Source organism: Astatotilapia calliptera, chromosome 14, assembly GCF_900246225.1.
Source record: "Astatotilapia calliptera chromosome 14, fAstCal1.2, whole genome shotgun sequence".
NCBI lineage: Eukaryota > Metazoa > Chordata > Actinopteri > Cichliformes > Cichlidae > Astatotilapia > Astatotilapia calliptera.
Window position 1 is genome coordinate 26,948,886 of NC_039315.1, and position 13,522 is coordinate 26,962,407.

Consider the following 13,522-nt stretch of genomic DNA (forward strand, 5'->3'; position numbering starts at 1 on the left):
GTGGCAGAGATATTCTGACCTTCTCTCCATCCCCCAGTTTCTAAGGGGCAGTCAATCCTGTGGTGAATAAGGCATTTGACTGTAAGAGTGAATATGTTGTCTGTGTGATATCCCAGCAGTGTGCTACAAAGCTCTACAGGGTGTACTTGGCATTTTGTAATTGGATGACTATTGCAGAACACAGTATTGTGCAGAGGTCCGGAGCCACCCTTCATTTCTTTATATTTTGCTAGGAAAATAGGAAATGGGTGCAGCGTTTTACTGAAATGTGCAAACATGCATTGAAATACAATAAGGCAAAAAAATTGTTTGACTTTCAAGCTTGTTAGAATTGTACAATCTTTGGTATGACCACCTTTATTTTTCAACTCTCTTAGGCAGCTTTCTTATAATTTAAGCAGTCTTCAGGAATAGTTTTCCAGGCTTCCTGAAGGACATTCAAAGCTCTTCTTTGGATATTGGCTGACTTGCTCTGTTCTGTCAAGATGATCCCACTTTGCTCTTTGGAGACAATCCATGACTGATATTGTCCCACTGTGTGTTTTTTCTGTCCAGGTATGCTATTACTGCATTGCCAGGGCGTTTGGGATCATTGTCACGATGAAAAATAAAACTGGTGCCAATGAGATGCTTTCTATATGATATTGAATGGTGGTTTACATTTGATGGAACTTTTCTAAGTTAATAATTCCATCAATTTTGACATGGTCCCTTCCTAATTCTTAAAGACATGGATTTCAGATGCTGGTCGTCTGTTCTAGATGTTGTTTTTTTGTTTTGTTTAAGGCGTGCCACTTCTTCTTTTGTCTTCCACTTGTTGAGATTCCTCAAATTTTTTTCAACATCATAACAAGATGTGCTAAATTTTCAGCTAATAGCTCTGTGGGAATCACCTTTTTGATTCAAAAATACTTTTTAAGTTAAACTGTGTTGTCTTTTGGTATTTTTCTGTAGACGCAACTAAAGAAATGAGAACAAATTATTTGTTTTGTAACGGACTGCCAGTAACAGAGTGCCTAAAGATACAATTTAAAACTGGTTTGTTCAAGTTGTCTGTGATGTGTAGACACAGCACTGGTTCATTCCTTGAGTTAGGTGCCTTTTTATATAAGTCGTGAGTAGGTTATGATTCATAGGTCAGTGTTAAGTAGGTTTATAAACATAAAAACATTCCTCTGAAAGTCATCAGGAAGGAGGACTAGACTGAAAATTTGTGAAAAAGCAGCTAATGTCCAAAGAAAAGCTCTGAAACATCGTCAGAGAACCTGGAAAATTAATTCTCAAGACCATTAAAAAAAAAAAATATTTGAGAAAGTCTGGCAGCTTGGAAACAGAAATTTAGAAGAAATGAGGGCTGGCTCAAGACTTTTGCACAGTACTGCATTTCTCTGGTTGCAGCATTGGGCATACATGCAGAATTGTATCTAAATGTAACATTGTAACAATGTAACATGACAATGTAACACATTGTTCTGTGATCTCAGCTATTCACATTTTTGCATTTTAGCTCTTTGCATTTTACTCTTATAGCTTACTTGTCACAGTTTTTGCATTTAATTTTTAAAATGTAATTTATGGAAGACACAGGAATATAATGCAAGAGGGAAAAAATACATAGATTTTGATTTTTCTTAATAAAGTTACACTGTATGTTCAGGAAATCAGAAGAAAACTGGTAAAAGTGACAGATTTAAACCTACAAGATATCAAGAACATTCCCCTCAGTCACGATGAGTCATAAGGGCACCCTGTGTCGTCCACCTTCTGCTCAACCAGTTCATTTCCCAGTATTTTAACAAATTCTGGCGGTGTTTATGACAGTCATGTGATATTATTATTACGCTTATGTCCTGTTACAATGTTACATGTACTCAATAATTGCCCATTATTAAAATTACTACTTAACATGGAAAAATAACCCCAACCATGTTTCCACGGCACACACATGCACACTTGCTAGATAAAGAGATTTATTCTGTAGAGGAATAAACGTAATAATCACCACATCTACATTGTTGGTGAGTAAAATACAATATTAATAACTAGGAATGCACCAATTTGCCGTTTTTATTTTATTTTTCACTCCATGATTGTATGAAGTATGAATCAAATACAGTATAAAAATCAATAAAGCTGCAATTTTTAGACTGTACGTGACAAATGGATGCAAGTAAAAACTGTTTTTTACATTATTAACCAACCTATTGGTGCCCATTTAATAAAAGCTCAGCATAAAAGTCTCTACTGCTTTTTTTTTCCTTCTGTCATTCATGGTGACAGTATTTATTTTTTTTCTTTATCTCATCCTCTGTTCTATTTTAGCGTCCCCCTCCCCACAACCACCGAGCAGATGGGCGATATATAAAATGATGCTGATGCAATGATAATGTGCAATAAAAGCTTTAAAACCAACTTAACAAACAGGAAATGGAAGAAAGGGAAAGTCGTCAACTGTAGTTGACTGCTGTTTGTCAATAAATCATAAGTAAAACATAAGCTACTACAGCAGTTAGCAGATTTGAAATTGTTCCAAAGTGCTGACTCGTTATTTTTATGTCCATTCATGCCGCTAACTCTTTGTCGATCAAAGTATACCCTCTGGGTTTACTAATGCATTGCCACTGATGTGTGACGTAGTAAACATTAACAATACCCAGAAGTCAATAGATCAGCCTGTTGTCACATTTACCAGTGCAGCTGTGCAAGTCAGCTTTGGTCCTATAGCAACTATCAGGTTTTGAATGTTTGGTCTTGTTTTAATGTGGAACATTTCTGCGTTCACAGTGATATCAAAGTTGTCTTTAGTTATTTTGAGTTGACACCCATAATGGCAAGAATTGCATAAGTGAGAGATTTTTAGACTGAAAAGTGAAACACAAACAGTTTCAGCCATAGAAAAAAGAAAATGCATCCCCTTTAAATTCTTAGATTTTGCATATCAGGGCATAATAAAAAATAATCTGGTGCTTGGCAGGTCTTCAAATTGGGTAAATGCAACCTAAAGTCAACTAGAAAACATGACCTGTTACACAAACGGATACCTAACAAAACCTAAGCTAAAATGCAGAAACGGTGTGAGTGGGAAAAACACTAAGTACACTCTATGATTCAGTAGCTTCTAGAACCACTTTTAGCAGTACGTTGAAGTCATCATTTTCTGTATGACTTTATCTGTCTTACAGAAAACGATTGCACCCTCTCTTTACGCTGTTGCTTCAGTTCATTGAGGTTTGTGGGCATTCGTTTATGCACAGCTCTGTTTCATCCGGGTTGAGGTCTGGACTCTGCCTGGGCCATTGCAACACCTCGATTCTTTTCTTTTTCAGCATTTCTACTGCGCATCTGCTGCTGTGCTTGGATCATTGTCCTGTTGCACAACCCAGTTTCACGACATTATTTCATCTGGGATTAATCAAGAAGTTTGAATCAGAATCAACCAAGCTCTCGCTGTCTGATGGTCTCACATTTGACTCTGGAATACTTTAGTATACAGAGGAGTTCATGGTTGACCCAGTGACCTGTAGCTGTAAAACAAGCTGCAATCATTAGCCCTCCTCCACCATGCTTGACAGTTGCTGTGAGGTGTTAACGCTGATATGCTGTGTTTTCACCATGCGTGCCAATGTAGTTTTGCAAACCTTGCCACCATCTTCTCGTCTTTCCAATGAAAATCTTTCCAAATAAGCTATACTTGTTCATTCTTTTTCCAAATTGTACTGTCACAAACTGTAGCATTTGTCCTGTTGCCTAAGAACTGTAGAGTCTGACATGTAGCTCTTTGGTTTTTTGCAGTCTGTGAGCATCGCACAGTCTGTTCTTAAGGTGAATTTGCCCAAATGTCCACTCCTAGGAAGACTGGCAACTGCCTTTTATGGTTTCCACAGTGAGAAATGATCTTTTAAATGGCAGAATGATGGTCTTGTAACCCTTCCCAGATTGTGGAAGAGAAGTAACAGTTGCTTTGAGACAGTTGCTGATGTCTCTCATTCTTGGCATTGTGTATACACACACCTGAATGTTCAAGTACGTCTGCTTACATAGAGGTGCTCACACTTGCTGATGATCATTTAATCAAGTGCATTTGATTAACTGATCATCAGGCTGCTACTTGCATAGAAACAGTACTTAATTTTATTTATTTGTTACAAAATACTTCTGCGTTTTGTAATTCCTGTCAAATAAATATTGAAATGGTGCATTGCAGGTCAGTTTACCTCACAGTAGAACCTTTGACCACTGACTATACTCATTCTCGCTTGTTCCCTTTTCTACCAAAAGAGATAACCTTGTTAGCTAATTTAGACCTCTCCCTTTTACAGCCCTTTCTACGGAGAGGACTTCTACTTTGAGATCCCACGCCCATTTCAGTGTTTATCCTTCTATGTTTATGCCAAGAGTGTTTTCCAAAGGGACCTACCTGTTGGTGAGTAACATTTAAGAGGACAAGCAAGTATATTTTCTCATCTCGATGAATGTGTTGATTTTTAACGTGTGTGTGTGGGTTTGTGTTGCTTTCTCTTTTAGGCAAGGTGTCCATCCGGAAGGATGACCTATGTAAATACAGTGGGAAGGAGAACTGGTTTAGCCTTCAAACAGTAGATCCTAATTCAGAAGTCCAGGTAATTTCTAGGAAAGCTGATGACTCACAAATGTAAAAATTTGACCCTGCTGTATTTGACCCTTGCCCCTTTTTTTTTTTTACTGCAAGGTTACTCGTACTGCATAAAGTTCCACTCGCTTGGTCATCAGCACAGCACAGTTAATGATGATAGTCTTTTACAGCTCACAGTACCCCAACATAGCGAGCAGGAAATCTGCTCGCACGTAGTCAGAAATTTGCATGCAGATAAGATCATTTCCATGTCAAAATAAGGCTTAATAACCTTACAAACTCAACTCTTCTCACTAACATCCGGACTGTCACCATCCAAAGAACACACTGTCCGAGTCTTTTTGCATGGAAATAGAAAAGCAATACGCAAGTGTCCAGTTTATTAGTGACAGACTCTTAATGTCATCGCACGATGGCAGCTGAAAAAAGGCAATGTTTGTGGCACAGAAGTAAAGACATTTGTCTAACTGCACATTTAACCTGTTTAATAGACAGCAAGAAGCTTTTTAACCAACACCACCAGAAAAATATAATTGCTTCCATAACTGATACTATTTCCCCCCCACTTGTTTTGTTCTAGCCATCTTCATGATTTAGACTAAAAGTCTTAAAATTTGTATTTGAAATGTAAGCACACTTTGAAAAGAGTAATTTCAAGTCTTCTCCTGCACATTTATATGATGTATAATTAAGAATGCATGCACACGAGGAGAAAGCTGTTGCTAAAAATGATCCTGGGCTAAAATACTTGATCGACTTATCAGGTGTTTTCGGTCCATCGTCTTACATTTTTTGTTTTCCAGCATTTTATTTTTATCATTTTTTTTTTTTTCATGAGTGCAGTTCTAGTTTCTGTCACATATAGGGCATATATGTGGGCTGCTCTGTTTCAACTGTACATCACTATCTTTGATCAGATAGTTTTTGTGGCGTGCTTGTATTGGGTGAAACTATAGCACACTACCACTTCTGTGCTGCTGCAGCTAACATGTTGACTCTAGCTGCCATTAGCCCACGCCAAGACTATTCTGGGTATGTGCCGCTACACTGATTCACTCACAAGTAGACACTTTCAACAGCAAAGTTACATCAGTGAGCGATGGAGGTGTTGTTTTAGTACCTCTCTGGTTTGATTTGCAGCCAAACAGGGGGGCTGTGTGAACACCCTGCGAGCAGTATTAATTTTAGGTAACCTGCTCAGTTAATAGGGGTCACGGCTGGAACGTGAGCGTTAATTTGGTGAGGATGCTGGTTCATTTGGACGTATATTGGCTTAAAGGCCGGTGCTGCATGAGAAAGGAGTACTTGCCATCTCAGCCAAGTGCTGAATTGCAGAGACGGAGTGCAAGTGTGGGGGCGTTTTGTTTAGCTCACCCTCTGTTGCTCACTCTCTCACTCTGTATCTCTCTCTCTCGTTCTCTCTGACACTTCCGAAGGCAAGACCGGCAGCCTTCACCACATCCGACTCCCCTAAAGATCTTTATGAGTGATTTTGAACATTTTTTTTTTCCTTTACATTTTTAAAATTCACAGCTGTTGTGGCTCTTGTCACTCTCCTGGTTCTCCCATTAACCTAAATCAAGATGGAGTATGAGGTGGAGCAGGACTGCAGGTCTTGGAGAATAAGCAGAACCCATTTTGAAATATGACAGCGAGAGAAATGTGCAACTTAGTAACAAATAAACATGGTGTGCAAAAGTATCGCATATCATCAGTACTGCAAGCCAGATTTTTATCTTGTTTACGGCCTACATAACTTTTGACTTGTGCCTTCACTAAAGACTGTAGACTCATGGCCTTAGTAATGTGTAACTTCTTAGAACGTCTCCTCTCCTCATGGTCAACAGGGCAAGGTTCACCTGGAGATGCGATTGAGTGAAGTGATCACAGAGAACGGATCAACAGGCCAACACATATCAGTCCGGTGAGTTCTACGAGTCACTTGTTTCCTGTCAAGTCCCTGTGAGTACAGTTAGTTTGAAACTTTGCAGGGAAATCATGACAGAACTCCAAAGCTTGAGTCAAGTGAGTATTTTCACTGGCTAAAGATCAAACCTTCACATTAAGCCCAGCAAAACAAGTCTCCAACATAAAAGGTGTTAGGTAAAAGTTTGAGTAATAGCGCATAGCATACAATCCTAAACTGACTGTCCACACTTCTCATTCTGAGCAACAACTTGTTTGAGAAAGAAATATGTTTAAAGTTGTTTAAAAAAGGGGGGAAAAAAAAAAAAAAGAAGAAGTCATCATTGATAAAAGTTTCAGTATTGCTTGCTAATCTTGGGTCTCGGTAGCTTATTTTTTGTGTGGTTTTCAGTGTGTCACAATATTCCTTTATCATTCACCTTTACTTCCGAGCTGTACATTTCACATCACACAGTTTTCACAAGCACAAACCGATATAAGGGCAGATAATGACGTGGGAGGATGTTGAGAGAGAGAGAGAGGGGGGGGGGAAAGAAAGCGCCCATTGACAGATTAGGCTGAGCATGTAAATTTACACACACGTATGTGCATGTGTATGTCAGACCTCTTGCTGTTTACGTATGTTGTTTTGCACCCCCACCATTCATGCTTGGAGAGCAGGGTAATGAGAAGGAAGTGATGGCATCTGAGCAGGAAGCGTGCGCTTCTCACTCTGCAACCGCTGTGGTTTTCTGCTGCTGTCATTCAGTGTTTGAATCGGATTGTTTGCTTAAACCGTCGGCCTGCTCACTGTCACCTGTGCGTAATTGCTCTTGTTTTTCTCCATCGGGTCGACCAGACAAGTCCACGAAGGGCGTGAGGCTCATCGTCCCGTTGCAGGAAGCTAATCGGAGCAAAGTTGCATCGCGTCGAGTTAAAAATGATGTAAGAGTGAGGCTTTAGGGAATATTGTTATGACAACCTTGAAGATGATACCCAAACATCTTTACATTCAGCTGCTTGGCTTCTCCCTCCGGCCCCGCTTAGCATAACAGGCTAAATTCATTCTTATTCTCTGCTGACTTGTGCTTAGCAGCCACATCCTGTTTAGACTGCTCACAGTGCCTGTTGTCACCTGAAACACCTGTTTTGTTTTGTTTTAAAAAGATCCTTGTGTGACGCCAGTCAAACGTGAGGTCAGAGTTTCTAATGATATACTGTAATCTAGTTTAATAATCCAGTGCTACATTTAAATATAGTTCACGCTTCATGTTGTTTTTGTTTTTTCCAATACAATACTATATAAACTTGGTTTGTAGTATATGCTTGTCAGTTGAGCCTGATTCCTCTTTTGGTGCAGAGTCATTGACATCTAACATAACTAAGCAGGTTTGTGAACAATAAATAGGGTGATGCAGTGACATTTTTAATGATTATGTCTTTAAGCTTAATGTGCAAAAGCATTTACGGTTTCTGTTTTGAAGACGGGGTGTTTTTCTTATTGTTCCGGTAGTGCAAACCATACAAGGTTTAACACTAAAAGCATTTCCACTGAGGCGTCTGTTGAACCAACAAGAAATTATTTACCATTCACGCACCCGCGGCACGGCATTAAAAGCTAATCTCTCCCAAGGTCTGGGTCACTTTAGGGCCTGTCAAAGTGTTACTGTGTGAAATATTGACGGTTTTGGTCCAAGGTGAGCAGCTCCTCAGTGTTTAGAAAGGTGGAATCATAAGATGTAACAAGAATGCTATAACGGTGTAATATAGTTGCCTTTATTTTATGTTCTTTCTCTTTTCTTGTGTTTTTATTCAGGATAATTGAGTGCAAGGAACTGCCTTTGATCAGTGGGCAGAACTGTGACCCCTATGCTACCGTGTCACTTGTCGGACCTGCCAGGTAACTCTGAATTTCGCGCAGATAACAAAATAAGTTCTTAGTGTGTTACAGAATATAGAAGTAGCTTGTTTGTTCCTTTTTTTTAGCTTTGTGTAATCACATAAGTAATGACCAATTTCCTGAAATAAACAGTGCACAGGTTTTCCACACTGCCTTTAAAACTACTGAGGAATATGTGCAGAAATATTGTGCAGTGTGACTTGAAGCGTAAGGTCCCTACATATATTCTCATCTTTAGGAGCACGCCCGGTCTAAACCAAGGTTGTTATGGTTAAAGCTAATTGTGGAAAAAGTTTGAAGTAGTTTTCTTTTTTTAACTAACTGTAAGAACATCGTGAACTTGCACAGCTGACTTAAAATAAAGTACAAACAGACAACAAATGTCGTTAGTTTTAGTCTTTCTCAGCCTGCCTGAAGAGGCTTTGTCACACATATTTGAGATGTGGGAGTTATTATGGGTTTGTTTGGTTTTTTTAGTTTCAGTTCATTTCCAGAGTGGATTTCTTTTCAGTTTAGTTTTTATTGTTTGAAAGTTTTTATTGGTTTCACTGTATTAGTCAGTTTTTTGTTTGTTTTTAAACTATCATTGTATGGAGGAAATATGTAGGAAGATTTAGGAAAATCGGTGCAGGTATTAGAACAAAAAAAAAATCCATCAAAGCCTCCTTGAGAAATTGTAATTTTTTTAATTTATTTTTTTGAGCCAAACTAAAAAAATACTAAGACTAAGGATCTTTCCTCTAAATATTTTGTTATTGAAAGTTTACAAAATTGTTTCCTTTAATTTTAGGTAATTCTAACAACCTTCTGTGGGGCATTTTCAGCTTTTACAAGTTGTTGTGCTTGCATTGTAATATCTGTTTGGACTTTCTTAAATCTTGCTCCCAGCAAGTACCCCCCATATTATTTTTGGAGGCGTTTTTAGCTAGATGCTTTCAAGGCTGTTATTAGGCATCTATAATTCGACTTTTGTGAATATAAAGTTGTTTTATCGAGTTGTTTTTGTCATGAATTAAAGTAACAGGGTGCATGTTATAGATGCTAAAAGCAGGTCTTTTTAGTTGCTAGGCATGATGACAGGATTTCTGATATAGTTGGGAACCTCGAGCAGCGTGAGCTGTACCTGCGTGCCAGGTTTAGTTGCTCAACACCTGATCGTGCAGGAGGAGCTCGCAGACAAAGAGCAAACACGCAGACAGAGATTTTGTGCTATTGTAAGATTAGAAAGACTGAAACTAATTAAAACTATCTGAAACAAACCACACCTCTTGAAACAAATACAATATCAAAATCAAAGACTCAGAACTAGACTCTGGTTTAAACAAATTTTTATTTTATTTTTTTTAATGAATGTCATGAGTGAGCTGACTAAACTTTCCAAGAATACAAAGACTATGAGCTCAACTATGAGCATCCACTTACAGCTTGCCACCATCGTGAACCTTGTTACAGATGGCAAGATTACATTTTAGTCATCTTAAGTCACTCCCTGACAGTGCGATAGGAGTCACATGCTTCTCTTCCCCTTTTCTTCTCAACGTATCCATAGCTGAATCCTTAAATTATCAGAGAAAATGGCATTCAGTTTCTGTAATGTCTCCCCTAAGGTCTGATCAGAAGAAAACAAAGGTAAAGAAGAAAACCAGCAACCCTCATTTTGAAGAGACCTTCTTCTTTGAGGTAAATCTTGTAACACATGTTACCACATCATAGGTTTCAAATGGTCTGTTGGTTACAGCAGATAATTGTATATATTAACCATGACATGTTCATCTGCAGGTCACACGGTCCTACTCCAGGAGGACTCAATTCAACGTGGAGGAGGAGGACATCGAAAAACTTGAGATCAAGTGCGTTTTGAAGGTTTTTTTCCCCCCTTTTGTGTGCGCTTAACGCTCTCTCTCGCTGTCTAACAGACCCACACACATACATGTACACGCTTCCCCTTTATAGTCTTGACAAAAGAAGAAGAATTTCTTAACGACTTCAGGTTTAAAAAAACAAAAAAAAAAAACAAACCCAAACAAAAAAACTTTTTATTTGGTGTATTCTGACTACTGATGGAGAGCCTTTGATTTCTGGTTAAGGATATGTGGGGCTTCCATCACAGTGGATTCATAGCTCACTGGGTAAGACTAGTCAGAGCTGAAGGTAAACACTCGTGCATGGTGTTGAGGTTTGGATTTGAGGTGGTGTCATTGCACACATTGTATTGGTTTTTATGCACCAAGCAGGTAAGCACTGCTTAGTAGCGATTTTTCTTTTAAGCCCTTTCTGCCATATTTGAAGTGGGTGGTTGTTTTGTGCTGAACACACAGACAGAAAGAGCAACATTTATTTTGCCTTGCTACTTGTACATGTAGTTTGTAGTAACAGTTGTATATTTGCAGATGAAAAACATTCTTTCAGTCCACATCCTTTCCCCTTTTTTGCAGAGTTGATTTGTGGAACAATGAGAATCTGGCTCAGGATGTTTTTCTGGGGGAAACACGGGTTCCTGTCAAGATCCTACAAAGCGACCACATTCACAAAGCCTGGTAAGGAGCAGACGGAAGTATCTCGCTATCTTTAAACGTATTTATGCATACTTATTGAGCACTAGGCTGACAAATTTAGATTTTCTGTCCCCTTGTTTTGAAAATGGGTTTAAAGTGGAATCCTCCCCCCTTCAGGCACATGCCTGTAATAAAGACAGAGCATTTTCTTCCCATTTTAAATGGCAATACTGAGATAAAACTGAAATGTTCATGAGCTTTGGTTTACACCCCTATTACCTCCTGTTTACATAACTCCTAAAAGATTTTCCAAAATAGATTCAGAAGGGTCAGTTTTACCTATATGTGCTCGACTAAATCCAGCACAGTCTGATGCGTCTGTGCCTTTAAAAATTTACTACGGGGGGGAAAAAAAACAAAAAACATGATCATTAATCTGTCATGGCCTGATTACCTTCCTCTTTACCAAACAGGGTTTTTTTTTATTTTTTATTTTTTTTTTATTTAAACACTGGAAGGTGGAGCCGCTGCCTTTGGTATTTCACTGTTCAGGAACCCAGTCTTGCATGTCTGTTTGCACTGTTGCATTTTCTTGCTTTTACAAGGTGATCTTAAAACTCTTCCTAGATTTCTCAGAGTTCAGCAGTTTTTCCACTGTGTGGGTGTTTTCCTTGCTTTGCGTCAGAGTAGGAGATGTGGGATTACGCCAGATAGCAGTTTGTTAGTAGATGAGGGCTTTGAGTCGAGTGCGTGGGTGGCTTATGCATGGTGGCAGTACCTCATGTCCTGTGTTTATGCTGGAAGTCGTCCATGTTGCATTCATAAAAAGTGTTGGGTACAGGTGATCTGTTAAAGTGTTCTGTCTGTGTGCAGTGATTACAGATCAAGGGGATTACGGGCAAACCTGCAGTGACTGCAGGCCAACTCGACATGTATAATGTTGTTTTACCCCACCTGTTGGCTTATGGAGAGATGTGCAGGCACTATGGGAGGAAGATTTATTGATCACTAGGCTGACTAATATGTTCTGAATCAAGGGTGGGGGAACTCCAAGCCTTAAGGGCCGTGTCCTACAGGTTTTAGATCTCGCCCTGGGTCAACACACCTGAATCAAATGAATGAACCTGAATTAGTTCATTACCAGGCCTCTGGAGAACTTCAAGACATGTTGAGGAAGTAATTTAAAACCTGTTTTGGATCAAGGACTCCTCTGAAACCTGCAGGACACCAGCCTTTGAGGCCTGGAGTTCCCCCACCCCTCGTCTAAATGGATATTATAAAAAGACTTTTCCTCCCATGTCCAGATTTTTGGTCATTTTGATCTTTTCTTTCTTAATTTAAATGTCAAAAAAACGCCGATTAGCGGTTGAACAGCCTCACAAATTTAGATTTTCTTTCCCCTTGTTTTGAAAAAGGGGTTCAAAGTTAAATCATCCCTCGTTTAGGCATATACCTGTAATAAAGACAGAAGCATTTTCTGAACATTTTAAATGCCTATGTCGAGATAAAGCTGAAATATTTGTGTGCTTTGGTTTACACCCCTATATGCTGTTAAACAAGCCTAATGATTGAATTCCTCTTATTTTAAGTGAAAGCTGTTAGAGCAGCAGGAAAGAATTGGCAGCGTAGCAAAGACGGCTGTTTAGTTGATATACTGTGATAACAGGTGGGTATATCTGTACTGAGCAGCATTTAGAAACCTTTTTTTGGTTTTTCTCAGTTGTTGCTGTAAAATATCCTCTAGTTTATCGTCTTGCTTTGCAATCTATTTATCATGGTTTTATGATTTTCAAGATTTTATGCTCATTGCTTAAAACCTTTGTAAAGTGGACTTAAATCCTTTGTGATGCTGCATATTTACTGCACTATTCCTGATACTTACTCTATTTCATGTTTATAGTATACATATTTTCTAAAGATGCATCCATTGAACTTTTTTGGCTTATTTCAAATTTCCCTTTTTCCGATACCAGCATTTTCCACTTTCGATATTCTTTCTAAAACCAGCACATACAAGCTAATCAGCTTTTATTCACTGATTTGTTTTTTTCTTAAATAGTAAAAGAAATTATAAAACCTTTACAGTTTCTGCAGTAAGTTACAGGATCTTCTTTTGCTGAAACAACTGAGTATAAAGTTTCCTGCTACTGCAAAGAGGTGAAAATAAGTTTCTGTACCTGACATGTATAATCTTTCTAGACAAAAGCAGGGTCTAGTAGATTTATAGAACAAAATAAATGTCAGGTACTTCCATAATTTTCCAATATATTTATAACTTCACTAGATAACCGGAGATCAACTCTCGTCTCTTTTTCTCCCGTCTCCATAATTTTTCTCCTAACTGCTTTAATCGTTCTGCTCATACCGAAGCTGCCGACTCTTGGCTGGCTCTGACCTCTGGATAGGTTCAACCACTTTTCTTTTGTTACCTTCTTAAACTTGTCCTTGTTCACTTAAGTTAGGTCGATTTAAGTGTCTGGTTAGGTTTGTTGTTAGGATCGTTTTCGTGGTGGTCCCCCCGCAGTTTACTTTGGAGAACTTTGTCGCCGAACTCAGAGCTGAGACCATCTGTGCTAACACCGTGTAAGCTTGTGGCTGTGAATATACCAC

General features: G+C 38.7%; 1 protein-coding gene across 5 annotated transcripts in view; it reads left to right on the top strand.

Moving 5' to 3' along the window:
• The window catches only part of rasa2 (RAS p21 protein activator 2), a 31,522-nt gene that overhangs the window by 6,813 nt on the left and 11,187 nt on the right, over nt 1-13,522 (top strand). For all 5 annotated transcript variants that reach the window (XM_026192271.1, XM_026192273.1, XM_026192272.1 and 2 more), the window contains exons 3-9: nt 4,320-4,423; nt 4,525-4,619; nt 6,460-6,536; nt 8,334-8,417; nt 10,025-10,097; nt 10,197-10,267; nt 10,853-10,954. In XM_026192271.1, the coding sequence (XP_026048056.1) occupies nt 4,320-4,423; nt 4,525-4,619; nt 6,460-6,536; nt 8,334-8,417; nt 10,025-10,097; nt 10,197-10,267; nt 10,853-10,954 (606 nt within the window). The remainder of the gene's footprint in view (nt 1-4,319; nt 4,424-4,524; nt 4,620-6,459; nt 6,537-8,333; nt 8,418-10,024; nt 10,098-10,196; nt 10,268-10,852; nt 10,955-13,522) is intronic.